At 37.3% G+C, this 19322-nt stretch overlaps 11 protein-coding genes across 11 annotated transcripts; 5 read left to right on the top strand and 6 right to left on the bottom strand.

The window, feature by feature from the left end:
• Positions 1–1624: 1624 nt before the first annotated feature.
• On the bottom strand, positions 1625–2458 carry ISY1 (Isy1p; the record flags this gene model as incomplete). The annotated part of the gene is made up of 1 exon (XM_062952549.1): positions 1625–2458. One exon carries the CDS (start codon positions 2456–2458, stop codon positions 1625–1627), a length of 834 nt encoding a protein of 277 aa, XP_062809441.1.
• Positions 2459–2562: 104 nt separating this feature from the next.
• Positions 2563–4608, bottom strand: ENP2 (ribosome biosynthesis protein; the record flags this gene model as incomplete). The annotated part of the gene is made up of 1 exon (XM_062952548.1): positions 2563–4608. One exon carries the CDS (start codon positions 4606–4608, stop codon positions 2563–2565), a length of 2046 nt encoding a protein of 681 aa, XP_062809440.1.
• A 179-nt stretch (positions 4609–4787) lies between these two features.
• PRCAT00002668001 (uncharacterized protein) lies at positions 4788–6917 on the bottom strand (the record flags this gene model as incomplete). The annotated part of the gene is made up of 1 exon (XM_062952547.1): positions 4788–6917. The coding sequence occupies one exon, from the start codon at positions 6915–6917 to the stop codon at positions 4788–4790; it is 2130 nt and encodes a 709-aa protein (XP_062809439.1).
• An 894-nt stretch (positions 6918–7811) lies between these two features.
• Positions 7812–8585, top strand: PRCAT00002667001 (uncharacterized protein; the record flags this gene model as incomplete). Its single annotated transcript, XM_062952546.1, has 1 exon — positions 7812–8585. The coding sequence occupies one exon, from the start codon at positions 7812–7814 to the stop codon at positions 8583–8585; it is 774 nt and encodes a 257-aa protein (XP_062809438.1).
• Positions 8586–8773: 188 nt separating this feature from the next.
• ARG4 (argininosuccinate lyase) lies at positions 8774–10171 on the bottom strand (the record flags this gene model as incomplete). Its single annotated transcript, XM_062952545.1, has 1 exon — positions 8774–10171. One exon carries the CDS (start codon positions 10169–10171, stop codon positions 8774–8776), a length of 1398 nt encoding a protein of 465 aa, XP_062809437.1.
• Positions 10172–10399: 228 nt separating this feature from the next.
• On the bottom strand, positions 10400–12055 carry DED81 (asparagine--tRNA ligase; the record flags this gene model as incomplete). The annotated part of the gene is made up of 1 exon (XM_062952544.1): positions 10400–12055. The coding sequence occupies one exon, from the start codon at positions 12053–12055 to the stop codon at positions 10400–10402; it is 1656 nt and encodes a 551-aa protein (XP_062809436.1).
• A 223-nt stretch (positions 12056–12278) lies between these two features.
• PRCAT00002664001 (proline--tRNA ligase) lies at positions 12279–14324 on the top strand (the record flags this gene model as incomplete). Its single annotated transcript, XM_062952542.1, has 1 exon — positions 12279–14324. One exon carries the CDS (start codon positions 12279–12281, stop codon positions 14322–14324), a length of 2046 nt encoding a protein of 681 aa, XP_062809435.1.
• Positions 14325–14376: 52 nt separating this feature from the next.
• On the bottom strand, positions 14377–15336 carry PRCAT00002663001 (histidinol-phosphatase; the record flags this gene model as incomplete). The annotated part of the gene is made up of 1 exon (XM_062952541.1): positions 14377–15336. One exon carries the CDS (start codon positions 15334–15336, stop codon positions 14377–14379), a length of 960 nt encoding a protein of 319 aa, XP_062809434.1.
• A 115-nt stretch (positions 15337–15451) lies between these two features.
• Positions 15452–16951, top strand: PRCAT00002662001 (asparagine--tRNA ligase; the record flags this gene model as incomplete). The annotated part of the gene is made up of 1 exon (XM_062952540.1): positions 15452–16951. One exon carries the CDS (start codon positions 15452–15454, stop codon positions 16949–16951), a length of 1500 nt encoding a protein of 499 aa, XP_062809433.1.
• A 164-nt stretch (positions 16952–17115) lies between these two features.
• On the top strand, positions 17116–17394 carry TIM9 (protein transporter; the record flags this gene model as incomplete). The annotated part of the gene is made up of 1 exon (XM_062952539.1): positions 17116–17394. One exon carries the CDS (start codon positions 17116–17118, stop codon positions 17392–17394), a length of 279 nt encoding a protein of 92 aa, XP_062809432.1.
• A 370-nt stretch (positions 17395–17764) lies between these two features.
• PRCAT00002659001 (uncharacterized protein) lies at positions 17765–19150 on the top strand (the record flags this gene model as incomplete). Its single annotated transcript, XM_062952538.1, has 1 exon — positions 17765–19150. The coding sequence occupies one exon, from the start codon at positions 17765–17767 to the stop codon at positions 19148–19150; it is 1386 nt and encodes a 461-aa protein (XP_062809431.1).
• Between the last annotated feature and the right edge of the window lie 172 nt (positions 19151–19322).

The following is a 19322-nucleotide window of genomic DNA, read 5'->3' as shown; positions in this document are numbered from 1 at the left end:
TCCATAATCATTCACACCGAATTTTGAACACCAAATGGTTCAAACCATTCGAAGTTGATCCAAAGAAATACCCTAGAGTAGTACCTCCTGATACACAATCGGCCTTACTTAGAGCATCAGAAGGAGAAATCTTAGCTATTCACGGTTATGATAAAGAAACAGACAGCTTTGATGTATGTTGGCTGTTCTGTCATCCAGGTCACGCGACTCTGATATCGCGACAAAATTTTAAATCTTGCGTGCCTAAACCACAAAGAGAAGCCTTATTAGACAACTTTCACCAACTATATCCCCATTTTAAGTTTTGAATCGGGACGATTCACCAAAAGACGAAAAAGAGTGTAAGGGATCAGTCTAATAAGTATATACAATGTGAAGAGTGTTGCGAAACAACTCTGAAACAGTGTTGCAAAAGTATATAAGCGCGATTCCCACAATTAGAATATAACATTCTAATGGGGATTCTAAGTAGTAGCACACTATACATAAGCTTAGAGTAGTCAAGTATTCATAAGGAATCACCTAAGTACGATAGTAGCCCTTTAAAACAACTATTTAGAACTCTCTATAAACTCACAGAATTTTTAGGCTATCAGTATATTAAATTCATATTTGGAAAAGAAAAGACATGGTATACATCTCTCCTGGTTGAATAGTAATAAACCATAGATAAGCTTAAAGAGTCAAGCATTTACTTAGTGTCAACTAAGTATGATGGTGTATTTGTCTATCATATTACTGAAATCTGTCTTGTCATGGTAGTGTAGATTGTTATCGCATTGATCTTCCGATTCTTAAATACTATAGGAGTTTTTCCAAGTAAGGAAGAAGTAGTGGTAATGCAACAGCAAGTTAGAGTGATTTTATTAAATTATAATAACATTGAGTAATTCATTTTACTAGATAACTTGAACAATATTAGATATTCGAAGATTTTATGACTCTAAGAAAGTTTGCATTAGTGGTAGTTGATCTCCAGGAAGATTTTTTACCACCTAATGGCTCTCTTGCCATTAAAGGAGGAAGGGATATCATACCCAGCGTCAATAAATTGATCAACACAAAATACTATGACTGGTCGATAGTGATTGCAACTCAAGACTGGCACCCACCAGATCATTGTTCATTTGCTTCGCAACATAATGTGAGTCCTTTCACTGAATTAACATTCCAACACCCTCTTAGCGAAAAAGATGATGCTGGTGAAATTAAGACGATGAAGCAAATTGTATGGCCGGACCATTGTATTCAAAATACTGTCGGAGCCTCAATTGATCCTGAATTTTTTGACTCGTTTAAGCGGCTAGACGTTTCAAAAGCGGTCGTAAAGAAGGGCTATTTGAGGGACAGGGAATACTATTCCTGTTTCAAAGATTGCTGGCAAATTCATGAAACCGAAGTGAAGTCGAAATTGATAGAACATGAAGTAACTGATGTCATATTCACCGGGTTAGCGTATGACTTTTGTGTTTTGAATTCTGCAATTGATAGTAGGGCTGCGGGGTTTAAAACTTATGTCGTTAAGGATTGTTGTAAACCTGTTTATCCTCAGCAGATAGAAGCGACGGACGAGACTTACAAGTCAAATGACATTAAAATTATTTATTGCAGAGATATTCCGGGTTTATTTAATTTGTAGTTTTAGTTTGATATCTTGTTTTCTCTTCTCAATCAACCATTTCGAAATTATATCAATAGGGGGTATCGCATCAATCATAAGAGAGTCTTTCTCTATATTCTTTTGTGCTAAGGCACAATTCGCTTTCTCTTCTTGCTCTAATAAACTATCAATAGAGCTGTCAGAATCATCATCATTATAAGAATCTAAGATTGGGTTTAAAACGTGTGCTAAGGTTTTATCGATACGCACATCTCCAGACTTGTGTCCACTAAGTGCTGATTTCACAAGCGCCTTCTTTTCGTCAAGCAATCCATAATACAGAGCATCAATTTTCAGAAGTCGTTCATTTATAACCTTCTTTTCAACCAGGTCCTGGCTTCTATTTTCTTCTTTCTTGAACTTCTTCCTTCCCTTGATATACTCTTGAGCCTCACTCAATTCCGCCGCTCGACCAAAGTATCTATATCCTTTTGTTCCAGCCCCATCAGCTCGAATTCCAATGGAATTCAAATTATTTCCATACGTTATATAATCGCTCCCTCCTAGTTCCTTAATGTGATATTCCCAAGCTCGCTTTTCCTTGAAAAGTTTATTCAATGAGTCATTGAGCTCCCGTATCTGGTAGTCATTGAGCGTGGGATCTTGAATTCTAGTCAATTTGCTTGATATTTCTGCCATTATTGTAGAACGCCATTTTTCAGCTTGGGGCAAAGATTCAACAGACTGAACATATTTAGGTCGTAGATTAGGATTACTCTCTAAGACTCCAGCCTCTTTCTTCTTATGTTCTTGTAATCTATTAAGGGCTGACTGTGCTTTTTCGGAGTTTCTTGACATAAGTATACGCTTTTAATAGTATTAAATTGATGTAGAGATGACTATATACGAGGTGTGTATTAGGTAAGTTTGAGATGTAGATCTATATGCACGACATATACGACTTACATTCCCCTGAAAGCGTTTTTAGAGGCTCTTCTGCGACCATCGTATCTTTGTTTAGCTCTACCTCTATTAAGCTCTTTCGTGCTGTCAGCGTCGTGCTTAAACGAGACCTTTTTCTCTAGCTTTTTCGGAACAAATGTCAACTCAGCCTCACCTCTACCATGACGACGTAATCTGGAATCATTTGGTTTCTTTACCCTAGGCGTTTGATTAGCATGCTTAAGCTGTGCTGAAAATGATGCTTGGTCATCTTTCGGCGTATCATCTTTTAGGGGAACCATTTCGTTCATAAACTTGTCAGCCTCAGCATCGGCTTCTTTTCTACGACGAACCTTCTCTAGTTCCTTTTTGATTTTATTTCTTCTTATTTCTGTGGCCTCTCTGGCAGCAAGTTCATCCTCTTCATCTTCATCACTTTCTGATTCGATTTCTGACCTGGATTCCCCCTCAACGTTAAAATTCATTCTGTCCTCGTCAGATTCTTCTGCAGCTGTTAGACCTCTAGAAACATCCTTAGACACTTTAACAGGATTAAGTTGTCTGTATTCATGTGATTCTTCATCAACGGCAAAATCAGGATTTTCAAATACTTCCTTGAAACGATCATCATTAATGACAGCCTCTGCAGCAGCAGAACCTTTCTTGTCCTGCAATTTACCGGCCAAATCCTTGTTGATCTTGATTTTCGTGTTACTAATGGTACCGGTTGATCTAATTCTTGACTCTCTCTCTTTCTCAATTCTCTTTTTGATTTCTCTTTCTCTTTGCTCCCTGTAAGAATTAGGATTTGCGATCAAGTTAACCTTATCATATAATTCCGTATCAATAAAAAAACCATGCATGTAGGAGCGCATAACTTTTGAACCAATCAAATGTGACAATCCTAACTTGTCTACATCATCTCTAGTGATGAATCTATAATTAGAATACACTGTATCCGAGGGTTTCTCTTCCAATTCTTCAGTGATATTATCTAAGAATGAACACCACCTTGGTGCCGGTCCTAATTGAGGGATGTAATAAGAATGCATGGAAATCCCTTCATTAGCCATCAAAAACATTCCTGACTCTTTAACATATGCAACGTCGTTTATATCTACGCTTGGTTCCATTGAAGTGAATGGTTTTCCATCTAATCGATTCCATATCTTTGCAATACGTTTATCTGACGTCATGATTTTGTTTTGTTGAGAAGAATTTTCATCTATCCATAGAATTTTCTTGATATCAAAACCATATCCTTGATCTTTAACAATAGTAGGTACAGCCGACCTCAAATCATATATAAGCGATAGTCCGGAAGAAGTCCCACAAGCAAAATTAAGCCCATCGTTCCGGAATGAAGTAGCTGTAACTTGAACAGGTTCGTTTAACTGCTCTGAAACAAACAATTTAGCTGCCCTTTGCCTACTTCTTGGGTCCCAAAATTCAACCGTTCCGTCTTCTAGGCCCGCGCATACCAACCCATGAACAGGATTAACATCCACTGAATTTACCCCTCTCTTAGTGTCTAAAGTATAAGGGTTCAAAAACCTTCCTTGCTCTAAATTTAATCTGTATATTTCATTTCCAGAAGCCCCCACCAAAAGATCACAATTTACTGGATTATATGACAAGTCTCTCCCAAATTTTGGGATCCTAGATCGATAATGAATACCACCCTTTGTGTGAAACTCAATTGATCTATCATTCTGTAGATGTACGGACTTTGTCCAGTCATTTGACAATATAAGAAAGTCTATATTCTCTGCGTCAGTATGTCTGTCAAACTTTAGAGATAAGTTTGCAAAATCATATACATGGATCTGAGGTTTATATGTACCTGTAGCCATAGCAAACTGGCCATCAGGTGACACTTTTATTTTATTAGATGCCTCACTAAACTCAAAATCTTGAATTAGCTCTATTCTATTCTGGTATTCTATATCATTCTTTAATGCTCTCTTTCTCTTCTTAGCGATCCAGTCAGGTAATGAACGCGAGCTATTCGTACCAGAGACCTGATAAACAGACACATTACCGGCTGATGTTGACTTTAACACCATATTTCCTTAAGTTGCCGTTCCTAATATATATTTTACTGGATGTATAAATTTGCGATGAGTTCCAAAAAGAACTATATGACGATTAAAAAAAAAAAAATTGATATTGAAGTGCTCACGTGCTATAGATCATAATCATAAACTATCAAAAAAGCTTGTTAACTGTACGTTCCAACGAGCAATCAGGTCATACCATATTGATCAACATGTATACTTTGCTGTCTTGCTGAATTTGTAGCATAATGTGGTTTGACAGGAGTTGAAATATTATTTGCTAATTCTTCAAAGTTAAAAATTGTTGCAGAATCCTCGTTTTCAGGGGCAGAGCTCTTAGAAGATATAGGCTTGAAATTAATATCTTGATTTGGATACAAAAACCCATATTCCTCAATCGAAATATTGCGGAAATCACTACAGGCCACCTGGTCCTCTATTTGTAAAAATCTTCCGAAGGTTTCCCATTTTGATTTATAATCACTGAACGTTGCCGCAAAAAGTTGAAGACCGCTTTTAACTAAAGTGTCCTGAAGAATGGAACTATCTTCTCTAATTAGATATTGAAAGATGTCTTCAAAAATTGGAACGTTTTTAATGTCCGCATAGCATATATCATTAGCAAAATTAAGAAGGCTCACCCAAATCAAAGAGTTATCTACGGTATTGAGATTAATTGTTACCATTTTGAAAAATAGTCTATGTGTGAGCTCCGTTAAAAGGTTGAATTCAATATTATTCTCGTCAGTCCCTGAGACAAAGTACAAAGTGGTAAACAAGGAAGAAATCATTAGGTCTACCATTTTGAAGACAATTTTTCGATATAATTGGCCTGATGATGAGCTACTAATGAATTGATAAGCAAAAAATTCATCTTTGAACGTATGAGACAAGAGACTTAAATTCAATATAGCACTTTGAACAAGCTGTTTAAAATTGTCTCCGCAGAATGCCAAGTGGTTACTGGTGTCAAATGAATTATCATATGCTATTCCCTCAAAGAAGTAGTTTGGCTTTGGAAGTGGAGCTGAAGCCAAATGACTGAAGTTTGCTAAGATAACAGCTGGAACTTCAAATTCGTTGTAGGGAGTGCATAGGTTAATCGAAAGTAAGTAGTTTAAGTTCAAGAACGCTGTTGTCATAGATATTTTTGGCTTTAATGCATTAAACTCTGAGTAAAGATTAATTTTACCTTGCAGCAGCCCATATATTGATTTCAACGACAATAAGATATAATTTGGAACATTGGCTGAGGATAAGTATGCTATTTGGTTATTTTGATCAAGGACATCGAGGATTACTTTATAGGAAGTTTGGAGGACATTATTGTGGTTTAATAATGGACTGAAATTTAACAAGTATTTATTTCTTAAGCAAAGTTTGAAAGAATCTCTCTTGACCGCAGTGGTATTTATATCGCTCAAAAGTATGGAACAAGAAGCAATTGACAAAATCTTACTAATGCAAATATTGGTGATTTCAGAACCATGTGTCTCTTTGCTCGGATCATATGATAATATTGAAAAAGCCTCACTAGAATTGTAGCAGATTAAGGCACAAAATTCTGCGTATGTGTCATCTTGCAAAAGACTAAGAAGTTCCAATAAATATTTGTTTATTTTGATGGACTTTTGATTATCTTCCTTTGGATATTTTGAGTAATTAATCAAATTTTGAAATAATTTGCATATGTGAGTAGCTTTGGGGAGCATAAAACTGAGGAATTGCCTAGTATCAAGATTGACACCGGAAAGTGATCTTTTCGATCCACTTTCTTCAGAAATTATATCTTTATAAGTCCAAAACGCAGAAATACTGTGGCAAGTTAGGGAATCATCAGTATTCTTGTCTTTTAAAACTTTTAAAAGGGATGCCATACATTCGTCATCTCTGCAGAGGCTTATAAAGGATTGTATTAAGTGGGGACTCTTTAAATGGTGCCATATCAAGGAAGCGAAAATGTCAAAAAAATCTCCCAAATCTTTCTTCGGCTCCCTTTTTGAAACCAAGCAAATGAGATTAGCCAATGGGACAATAAAATTAATTTCAAGATTCAAGCTTTCGAAGGCGTTTTCATCTTTGAACTCCTTAACAAGAACTTTCAAAATACGTCGATACGCTCCACGAATCAGTTCAACTCTTTTTTCAAAACCTTCAGCACTTAATTCTGAAGCATCGAAATCCTTTACTTGCTTACTATAACCAACAAGGCATTTAAGTGATAATTCTTTTTTTCTGTTGGAAACTTTTGGATTTTCTCTCTCTACTGTTGCCTGCGTTTTGATAAAAGAATCGTCAGCTGGCACAGCTACTGTCATGACGTCTTAAAAAGGATTTCAATAAAGATTCCACTTAACTTCTTATCACTTCTGCTTAAAAAGATTAATTCTGTATTTATACGCTATTCTTGAGTTGAGTTCAAGTTTTACCACACACCAAATGTGTTTTACATTAGTAAAAAGTGTTGCAAAAGAGAGCCCGCGCTCAAAACAAACAACGTGACTCCTTTGGCTTGGGAACACAAACTGCTTTTTTGCGATGTATGAGTTCAAAAACTCTAACAGTGATGAAAGACGCAAAAACAGCAGTTGTTCCGGCTAGAGGTCTAAATCTAGAACTTAGCGATGTAACCAGGACCCTTCTATGGGATTTTGTGGAACAAAAAAAAAATAAGGAACGTGGTGAATAGAGCACGACATTGAAAGCGGAGCAGAGGAATAGCCAGAAGAATAGCCCAACTGTGAACGACTATCCCGGAGAACTCTGTATTGGAAGAATGTGACTGATAAGTCTGAAGAGGGGTATTAAATTTATTGGCATTTGGAATGTAATAGTATCCTCAGGCTATCTCTTGGATAATAAAAGTGAATGCAGCAATACAGGCAATTCATGCGTGATTCTGCATCATTGACACAAAGAGAAGGGTCTCTGAGTATGATACTTAGAGCCTCGTGCATGTTCTATAAGGCGACTAGGTTGTTTGTTCATGTTGGAATATATACTAAAATATGCACGAAGAACCCACGGATATAGCCAATGCCTCTACTTGCGTCAACTTGCGCCTTAATACATAATTTTAAATCTCAGAACACAAATGTTCTCTTGTTCCGAGCGAATTCAAAAGCAATCAGGTGGTTATAAGAAATATATAAGATCAAAGCAGTGGTAATGAATGTTTTAGTTTTCTTTACAATGTATTGATGAGATGAACAATGCTAAAATTTGATTATTGTTTTGAGAACGCGCAAAGAAACGCATCGTATAAAGTCTCAGTTGATTCATCTAAGAATCAAGATGGGAAGCTGAGCCCCCATGCCCCTTGTAGAAAGGTACTGCTTGCAGAAAATGAGCTGCCCCTTCTAACACGGCTCACTCGAAAAGATCAAGACTTCAGGAATACCCGAGGAAGCATAGATTCATCTCAAATATCACCTACTTCAGAGAGAGGTTCCAAGTTCGGGAGCTTTAGCTCAGGCTCGATAATAGATCTTGATGAAATCGTTAAGGAGTCGAAGAAGTTTGAGCGAGACTTAAAGGAAAGTTGCAGCGATTGTTCAACTCCTAGACCTCAACCAAGAATGAGCTTTCAGGATGAAGTCAACGGGGAATTTCCTCGACACTTCGATGATGATTTTTCGTTAGGTTTTGCTCCTATCCTTAACGAAATAACGACTCAAGATTTTGGTAGATCAAACTCATGCAGGCAGGGTACTTCATCACACGGGAATCTGGCAGCCGGTAGCAAACGAAGTAGCGTATCACTGGGGAAAACGGAAACGTTTAAATCTCCTTTGAAGCTGATTTTTAAAAGAGCTAGTCAAAAAAGTAAATATCAGGAACAAAGCGAGGACGAGCAGGACTCTGAAGAAATGTTAGTGGAGAATAATTTATCAAATGAAAGCATTCTAGTTTCCCGTTTACCTTCACCTCAGATTAAACCTTCGGTAGGTAAAGGGGTGGATGGTTGCAGTAATATCAAGAAGTAGGTTGTATAATTACCAAATGAAAATACCAATCATAAGACGGCAGAGATCCTCATAGGATTAAAGTTTCCAAAGTATCCATAAAGTGTATATTTTTATAGAATAACCTTATTGGAGAGACACAACATAACTACGTGTATAGTTTAAATGCTTTGTTGAACTCCTCTAAGAAATCGTTATAATTTTAAAGTTTAGACTAAAGATTCTTCTAGAGCGTAGAGCTGTTTCAAAACGGCAGCCTTGGCAGTACCTCCTGTAGCAGTTCTTCTTTCGACGCTGGCTTCGAAGTTAAAGATATCTTTAACATCATCAGAAAACCGGCTATCTATGGACTGTAATTGCTCTAAAGTCAATTGATCGATTCCTGACAATTTTTGTTCTTCGGCAGCCCTTACACACTCACCAGAGATATGATGAGTCTCTCTAAATGCAACTCCCTTTCTCACTAAATAGTCGGCTAAATCAGTAGCAAGCATATCCATTGTCAAGGCATTTTTCATATTCTTTTCATTAATTTTCAAAGTAGAGATAGCACCTGTTGCAATCAAAATGGAATGTTCAACCGTTGTCAAGGCATCAAATAAAGGCTCCTTATCCTCCTGCATGTCCTTATTATAAGTAGAGGGAATGGATTTTATTGACATTAAAAAACCAGACATCGAACCAAATACACGTCCTGACTTACCCCTCAATAATTCTAAAGAGTCGGGATTCTTTTTCTGTGGCATCAAAGAGGATCCAGTGGAATAGGCATCAGCCAATTGAATGAAACCGAACTCAGCTGTAGAATAGATTATTAAGTCTTCAGAGAAACGCGAAATATGGTTCATAAATAGAGTTGACCAAAACAAAGATTCAACGACAAAGTCACGATCACTCACAGCTGTCAAAGAGTTTCCTATGGTCGAGTCAAACCCCAAGCCCTTGGCCAAAAATTCTCTATCAATGCCATAAGGATGACCGGCCAATGCACCAGCTCCCAAAGGTGACTGATTAACTCTATCTAAAACTTGTTTTAACCTCTTGTAATCTTCCGTAAAGTAAGTAGCATAAGAAGAAAGCCAATGAGCCCATCTAATAGGTTGAGCTCTTTGCAAGTGAGTATAACCTGGCATCAAAACATCGATCTCTGCGGCGGCTCTCTTCAATATTGCCTTGATGAAGTCTGCTAAAATGCTAAGCAAATTTGTTAAGCTTTCACGAACAAATATCCTCATATCTGTAGCCACTTGATCGTTTCTAGACCTACCAGTGTGAACTTTGCCCGCAATATGCTTCCCAATTATCTCTCCTAATCTTCTTTCGTTTGCAGTGTGGATGTCCTCATCACCAGGTTTTTCGACAAACGTGCCCGAATCCCACTCTTTCTGAATCTCTTGCAAACCTTTATGGATAGAGCTTAGTTCATCATCGGTAATTAATCCGATCTTATTCAAACCTTGAGTATAAACCTTAGTACCCAACAAATCTGCGGAATACATTCTCTTGTCATAAGGCAATGAAGCATTATATAAATTCATCAAGGGATCGGTGGCTCCAGTGAACCTACCTCCCCAAAGCCTGTTCTCAGCAGGTTGCTCGCTAGACATAATGATACGTTCCTGTAATTTGATAGCAGCCAAGAGAGTAAGAGAATTGAGATGTATTGAACTAAAATGAATTGAAATCCTTGAAATGATTCATCACCGCGGCTACAATAAAATTTTTCAATTACCCATTTAGGATGTATTTGTTCGTAAAAGATGAATTTTCTTTCGTATTTACAAATGGCCTCTATGCTTTATGTATATTCTATTATTCACTAGACATATGTTTAATTAAGGCTTACATCTTCCAGTGAATCTTGGATACAAGGAGCAATCTCTAACAGTGAATCTGTCACACAACCATGCCAATACTCTTTCAGTACCCAATCCGTAACCACCGTGAGGGCATGTTCCATATTTCCTTTGATCAATAAACCAATAATATGACGCTATATCTAACTTTTCTCTCTTGAAAGCAGCGATAAGCTCATCATAGTCATCAATTCTCATTGAACCTCCTGTGATTTCGCCAACATTTGGCATCAAAACGTCTACAGATTCAGTGACTCTGGGATCGTCTTCACATTTCTTCATATAAAAAGACTTAATTGCTACCGGAAAGCGGATCAATAAAATAGGAACACCAATGGTATCAGTCATTTTACGCTCAGCTGCCTCAGCAATGTCGTCACCAAATTTGAACTCTTCTCCATCTTCGTTGGGAATATTATGCTCCTTTAGCCATTCTAAAGCTTCAATATAGGTCATCCTTTTAAATGGCATTTTGGGTGGTTGGAAATTAGGATTTAATTGTTTGACCAATGGACCGGCGACAGGATCTTCTATCACATATTGAATTGTTTTCGTAAGAAGACGCTCCAAATGTTTCAACAAATCCTCAAAGTCTATAAAGCCCAACTCACTTTCAATATGAGTATACTCGGACAAGTGCCTTCTAGTATGCGACTTTTCAGCACGGAAAGATTCTTGGATACAATAGACGTCTCCTAGGGCAGGCACCAACGTCTCCAAATACAATTGTGAAGATTGCGTCAAGTATGCTTCTTCTCCATAATAGTTCATTTTAAATAAAGTAGAACCTCCCTCAACTTGTGTCTGTACCATACAAGGAGGTGTAACTTCCAAAAGACCTTCCTCATCAAAAAATCTTCTCACTGACTTCAATAAACAAGCACGAACTTTCATTACTGCGGACAATGTTTCCCCTCTTAAAGCTAAATGACGTTGATCTAACAACAAGGCTGGATCAGCATTTTCTTGAACTTTATTGGTAAAAGAGTCTTCACCACCAGGAGCTAAACCGATAACTTTATAGTAGTCTGCTTTCAATTCGACACCCCCCGGAGCTGACTTTCCTTCAGGCAACTTGTGGATTACACCTTTGATAACTACGCTGGATTCCAAGGTCAACTCCTGCGTTGTCTTGCACTTTGCCAAATCTCCAGTAAGTACTGCTTGAATAAAACCAGTACCATCTCGTAAAGTGATGAAAGCCAATCCCTTCTGAATTCTTAAGCGGTGAATCCAACCATGAACAGCAATCCTATTACCTAAATTCTCAGGAATATCTCTCAATCTAATTTTTTTAGCTTCAGGTAATGACTTATCTTCTTCAATTGAGATATCAAGCGCAGCCAATTTCAGGGTGGCTTCTTCTTCTTGTTTCTGCTTTTGTTCAACTAATTTTGCCTGTTTCTCTAACTTCTTTCTTATGCCATCAGCACCTTTCTTAGCCTTTTTTAATGCAGAGGCTGAAAGCTCACCATAGCCATATATCTCTTTGTCTTCCTCCAACTTTTTGAACACCAAGATCGTAGATTCTGGGTGCGTAAAATAAGCGTATGCGGAAGACTGAAAAGGGTTCTTTTCTGAACCTCCGGAGGGGTAATCAATACCACTCTGTTCGTGGACGTAAACGTAAGGCATTGTATTAAACGTATAAGTCGCTATTCTCTTGATAGTGATGTTTCTGATTGCTAATCTTCTGCGGTGATTTTTTCAACCATGGTTTGACTCACGAGTTCCATAAAATACCAAGTTGAGCGTAAATGAAGGCATAGAAATTTTTTCACGTTTTGATAAATAACCGACTCAGTTGCAATAGGCTAGAACCAAAGTAGACTACTTGAGAGATAAGGTTACGAATAATATGGCATTAGAACAATCTTTGGCGGCATTGTCTTTGGCAACTGTGGAATCAGAATCTGCCCTTCCTACTAAGACTTTAGTGTTCAAGCCTAAAACTGCTAAGACAGCTACTCCTATCCCCATTATTGTATTTGCGCTCCAAAATACCCTGACAGCTTCAGGTGCTATCGCTAATGCGGCAAATGTGAAAGAACCAAGATTAGCAAAAGAAGATCTCGTTCAAGAATTCTTTGCAACTTCAACCAAGGAAGTGTCTATTGCTAATTTGCATAAAGGTCTTGCTGGAAAAATCAAGATATTAATCGATAAGAATATCACAGAGGCACCTAATGATTTGACACTTCAGTTGGCAACTGAGTCATCGAAAGTAAACTTAAAAGCAAAAGTGATTAATGATTATTTGGCGTCTACTGGAATAGAAATCATTCCGGTTGACTTCACAGTAAGGGCCGAACCAGCAGAATCCGCTTCTTCTCGTAAGGAACAATTGAAAAAAGAGAAAGAAGCTGCAAAAGTAGAGGATGCAAAGCTTATTGGCATTACTGTTGACAAGTCCAAAGATTTTTCTTCTTGGTACTCACAAGTGGTAACTAAAGGGGAGATGTTGGATTACTATGACGTGTCGGGTTGTTACATTTTAAGGCCCAATTCATACTCCGTTTGGGAGACCATTCAAACTTGGTTTGATAAGCGGATTAAGAAGTTGGGTGTTCAGAATTCATATTTCCCTATGTTCGTATCTTCAAGGGTTTTGGAAAAGGAAAAAGATCACATTGAGGGATTTGCCCCGGAGGTGGCATGGGTCACGAAGGCTGGTAACTCTGAGCTTGATGAACACATTGCGATTAGACCTACATCTGAAACCGTCATGTATCCTTACTATGCTAAATGGATCAGATCTCACAGAGATCTTCCTTTAAAATTAAACCAGTGGAACTCTGTCGTTAGATGGGAATTTAAGCATCCTCAACCTTTTTTAAGGACTCGTGAATTTTTATGGCAAGAAGGTCATACTGCTCATTTGACAGAAGAATCTGCTACTGAAGAGGTTCTCCAAATTTTAGAATTGTATGCTGGGGTTTATGAAGAATTGTTAGCGGTTCCTGTGGTCAAGGGTGTGAAAACAGAGAATGAGAAATTTGCCGGCGGTGTTTTTACTACCACATGTGAAGGGTTTATACCAGAAACAGGAAGAGGTATCCAAGGTGCTACTTCGCATCATTTGGGTACCAATTTTTCTAAAATGTTTAATATATCTGTTGAAAATCCAGAAGGTGCAGAAAAACCTAGAGTATTCGCTTTCCAAAATTCTTGGGGTTTGTCAACCCGTGTTATTGGTGTCATGGTGATGACACACTCAGATAACAAAGGTTTGGTCTTACCTCCGAGGGTTGCACAAACTCAAGTTGTAGTTATTCCAGTAGGTTTAACCAGCAAAACTACAGACTCTCAAAGAGTTGCAGTTAACAAGGGAGCAAAAGAAATTGAACAGAAGTTGAATGATGCGGAAGTTAGGGTTGTTGGAGATTACAGAGACAATTATTCTCCAGGCTGGAAATTTTCGGATTGGGAGTTGAAAGGGGTTCCTTTGCGTATTGAGTTCGGACCAAAAGATTTATCTGAGGGTCAGGTAGTTGCAGTGAGACGTGATAATCGTGCTAAGTACACAGTTAAGTTATCAGAACTTGAAAAGCGTATTCCAGAGATTTTAGAGGAAATGCAGAAGGAATTATTAGAAAATGCACGTAGCGCATTTGACAATCACCGCAAAGTGATTCACGAGTGGAAGGATTTTGTACCGACTTTGAATGCCAAAAATGCTATTGTTGCCCCATGGTGTGGGGATGCAGACTGTGAAGATGATATTAAAGATTCTTCTGCAAAGAAAGATAACGGAGAAGATGAAGTAGAAGATGAAAAATCTCCATCTATGGGTGCCAAATCCCTTTGCATTCCGTACGATCAACCAGAGTTAAAGCCTGGACAAAAATGCATAAAGTGTGACAGATTAGCAGTAAAGTATTGTATGTTTGGAAGATCGTATTAAACTATTACAGTTACATTTTTGGATCCATAGACTTACCTTATATAATATTAATTCATGTATAATTATTCCAAAACAGAGAGGAATCGACAGCCTCTGACGTTAACTTTTTAACGACCGTTAATCCAGTTTCGTCTAAATCCAAATAGCAGATAAATTCCAATTCGAGCTCGTCTTTAGCATACTTCCATACTTTACTATAATTTAGTCCAACTTGGCTGACAGAGTGTGAGTCATCTGAAAAGCAGAACATACTGTTTCCATGCCTTTTAATTGCCTCGCAAATATCTCTTTTCGGATATGGGGTTTTCCACCCTTTTCTGATAGCAGCTGAATTGAGTTCAAACAATCCACCATAATCAGCCACAAGTTTTATATTACGAATAATACAATCCCATACTTCTGGCCAGTCCCTTTCTATAACAATGTCCTTTATCATTTTACCCGTAGTGAAATCAATTTCTTCAGGTTGCTCGAATAGCCTAATTAGATCAAAATGTCCAACAACCTGCGGTTGCACAGAAGAAAGAACCTTATATTGTAAATCAAAATAATTTTTGAAAAGACATCTTACCGTGCCTTTCGCTGTTGAATCTCGTGCCTTTAGCCATAGCTCCTTGGAAAAATCTATAGGTATCCCGTTGACATAATGAACAGATCCAACGCACATATTAATACTTGGATTCCTCAATAGCGCTATACTATATTCGATGTGCTCATCATCAACTCCTTCAACTTCGAAACCGACAAGTAAGCGCATTGTCTTCCTAAGATTGTATTTCTTTTGCATTTGCAGTGCATGCTTCAAATAATTTGTGAAGACTTCTTTAAGGTCGTTACAAGTATAGTCTTTTTCGATTTCTTCAGGATATAGAAACTTTGAATTCAAACGAGGCATATGTTCTGTCAAGCAAAAATGTGTAAATCCTTTTGATTCAGCAGTTGATACGATTTCTTCTAGGGTGTCAGTGGCATGACTGACATAGTCTCCACTATGGGAGTGATGAGAATGCATTGGTTATTGATTAAATCGATATCATGTTAAAAAAAGGTATATATTCTATACCGGATTATATTAATCTTTGAAATTTTGGAGCTATACGGTTTCGCTTAATTCTTATTATACACTAATGAAACCGTTTCTCAATAGGGCTGGAAATGTTAAGGTATTTAATCCCATATGGTACCAATACCGAAGCCTTGTAGGATTTTATCCTACTATAAGTCAGTTAAACATTGACCCGCCATCAACTAATACATTAGTGTCAACTAAAGGACATATCAAATCTATACGGGAATTTAAAAATATAAAGTTCATTGATATATCAGACGGCTCCGGTCATGAAAATTTGAGCATAGTTGTGAGGAACCCGGAGGTGGTTCTATCAAATGTGTCTTTAAAAGTTGGACAAAGTGTTGAAGCAGTGGGAAAGTGGATTGAATCGACAGGAAAGCAAGATTTTGAATTACTCATTGGAGAAGATTCCGACCATAAAATGGAAATTATAGGTGATGTTACAGACCTGTACCCTCTTCAAAAAAAATCCACGTCATTCCATTTTTTAAGATCAGTACCAACTTTGAGACATCGTACGTCATCACTAGCTTCAATACTAAGATTCAGATCTTTTATTGAAAGCAAATTCTTTGAATATTACAATAAGAACGGATTTATAAAAGTGAATCCCCCGTTAATCACCAGCTCAGATTGTGAAGGAGCAGGAGAGCAATTTGTAGTGGAATCTTTAAAGATTGAAGAAGACAAGGACCAAGAATTGTTCTTTGATAAGCCTGCTTACCTTACGGTATCCACCCAACTCCATTTAGAAGTACTCGCCCTTTCTTTGAATAGAGTATGGACAATGACACCTTGCTTTAGAGCAGAAAATTCCAAGACTAATCGTCATTTGAGTGAATTTTGGATGCTAGAAGCAGAGATATGCTACATCGAAGATCTTCATCAACTTACGGCATTTGTGGAAGATATGATCAGATTTATTGTCACTGAATTGAAATCAAAGAAGAATAAGATAGTAACCAGTCAAGAGCAAGATTTGGTTGGCTCTAGATTTAACAAAAATGAAGTGAAAGAGATGTCTGGCAGATGGAGCACTCTTCTTTCACCAAATAAGTGGCCCACAATCACATACTCAGAGGCAATCGATATTATAAATAAAATCAAAAACAAAGGGAGATCAAAAGGAAGACTACAGTGGGGAAGCTCTTTACAAACAGAAGATGAGAAATGGTTAGCTGGATCGCATTTCAATAGTCCGGTATTTATTACAGATTATCCTCTCTCTGAAAAACCTTTTTACATGCCGAAATCGAAATCTTTCGACCCAGAACGACCAACTGTCTCTTGTTTTGATCTAATAGTTCCTGAAATCGGAGAGCTAGTGGGTGGTTCTTTGAGAGAACATAACTATGATAGTTTGATTTTGGAAATGAATAGAAGAAATATGAAAATCGATGATATGGAGTGGTATACGTCTACTAGAAAAAATGGATCTGTCCCCCATGGTGGGTTTGGGATGGGAATTGAGAGGCTTGTCTCTTATTTAGGTGCAATAGAGAATATCAAGGATGTTATTCCGTTTCCAAGGTATCCAGGATCTTGCCAGTGCTGATCATGTAAATAGAGAAAATAGAGCTGATTACGTAAGTTTTTTTTTTTTATAAAAAATTAACATTTGCCAACCTCTTAAAAATTCTATCGTCGAAGTGAACATTTCTTCAGTCTACTACATCACTAAGAAATTAGCAGCAGTCAAAAAATATACAGAGGATAGAAATGGATCAACTCAACGTTAAAGAACAACAAGAATTCCAACAAGTTGTTGAACAAAAGCAGATGAAGGACTTTATGAGATTGTATTCTAATTTGGTCTCTAGATGTTTCGATGACTGTGTTAACGATTTCACTTCAGCTAGTTTGACCAGCAAGGAAAGCTCTTGTATCCTGAAGTGCTCAGAAAAGTTCTTGAAACATAGTGAGAGAGTTGGGCAACGATTCCAAGAACAAAAGTATGTATTCAAAATTTTACTTGCCACATTGCGCATCAGATATTAACCAACCTTTAGTGCCTTATTAATGCAAAACATGCAAAGACGCTGAGCAATTGCTAGCAGCTCTCTTAGCTCCACGTTAATGTTAATGAAAGTTTTAGATGGAGACATTCTTTAGGATTTTTTTACCGGTTGTGATATATTAGTCGTATACGAATAGTTCGTCTGCCTACTACTAAGTGACTGCTTAGTTTGTTTTACTGTACATAGCTTTCTTGAATATAGTGAAAGATAGCCATTTAGAGCCACAGGCTTGCCTTCTTGTAGCAATATAAGTGTTTTTGAAAATCTGAATAAAAGTTACACAAAATCTTTGAGTATCAAACTGAAGTCTTAGTTTTCCAAATAACATAAACTTGGTGCGTTTTAGCAGCATGTCAAAAGAAGCCGAAAACAAAGATCTTTTGCAGCTCTTCGTGGCTTCTACTATAAACGGCTTCGTAAAGAAAAAGAAGGATTTCAATAAAGATGAAATAGAGTTCGAAATTGATGCATTCTTGACAAGCTTGAATGCATTACTACACAGCTACTCTGACAGATTCAAAATACAAAAATATGTCAATAATAATATAGATCAAAACACATTAGCAAAAATAATTGAAAATAGTCCATTTTGTGAAATCGCTAATGTTACTAAGAGTAAAGTTGTAATTCAAAAGGATTCCAACAAATACGAATCAGTTCTTGCAAGCACCGTAGTCTCGTCTACTATTGAATACTCCAAGTTTTTAATTAGCCGAGTAAATGACTTACTGAATGAAAGTGAAGCAGTGGAATTAAATCAAGTTCTTGAAAGTAATGAAACGAGGAAAATAGATGAGCTGCTAAGTGAGGTTGGAAACGCAAAAGATGGCAATGGGAAAGAGCAGGATATAAGCAATGATAAAGATAGTGAAACCTTAAATCATGATAAAAAAGAACTAGAGCAATTAAAGGAGGATGTAACGGAATTAGAGAGTGTGCCAATTCAAAGCCAAGATAGTGATAAAAAGCAAAGCACTTTTGAGAAATCAGATGTGAACAAAAATAAGTCTGTCGACACGGCAGAAAAAGAGGAGATTAAGTATTCTGAAAAGACCGAGGAAGTTACAGGGAAAGGACAGAATATGGAAGATGACAGTGATGAGGCTTTAGAGCAAACTCCAAGAGATGCTGAATCTAACGAAATAGAAAGAGATGGCAGTATTGGGACAGACAGAAACTCGGAAGATGGTAGTCCTACTGAAACCAAGTTCCATGATGCGGCATCCAAACTAGAGGAGATACTGCCTTCGGGAACACCACATGAAGTCTCACCGCCCGTTGATAGTGGAAGCGATGGAACTACCCATGATGATTCTAATCTCGTCAAGCCTCTGCAAAATTCTCTCAAGAGATCAGCTTCTCCATCCGTAGCATCCAGCCAACATAAAAGATTCCAACACATTGCAATAAATTTGCTCAATAGCATTCAAGAGCATCGTTTTTCATCTCCCTTTTTACAAGCTGTGAATAAAAGAGAAGCTCCAGACTATTATGACTTGATCTACGAACCTAAGGATTTGAAAAACATTTTGAAATCTGTTAAACTGAAACAAGAGCCAGCCGAATATAATCTGATAAAGCAATTGAAAAGGGATATCATGCTTATGTTTGCAAATTGTGTTATGTACAACCAATCAAATGAGAGTTTAGTAGACTTAACCAAGAGCATGAGAAACGACGTTAATAATATATTTAGTTTATTCGAGGAAGCGGAACTGGATATCAGACAAGATTAATAGCGTAATTTCGGCTTCACCTCTTTTAAAGTATAATCGGGGATATTATTTAGACATCTAAAATACATAATTTTAATACGAAACTCATAATTTGGATCATTGTAGGATCCAGAAAATATAAACATCGAGAAAGCATCAAATTTCATTTTCTCAACTGCTGAAATTTTTTCTT

This window comes from Priceomyces carsonii (assembly GCF_900007245.1).
Source record: "Priceomyces carsonii strain CBS4050 genome assembly, scaffold: Debaryomyces_carsonii_scaffold_3, whole genome shotgun sequence".
NCBI lineage: Eukaryota > Fungi > Ascomycota > Pichiomycetes > Serinales > Debaryomycetaceae > Priceomyces > Priceomyces carsonii.
This window is presented reverse-complemented; position numbering and strand designations above follow the sequence as displayed.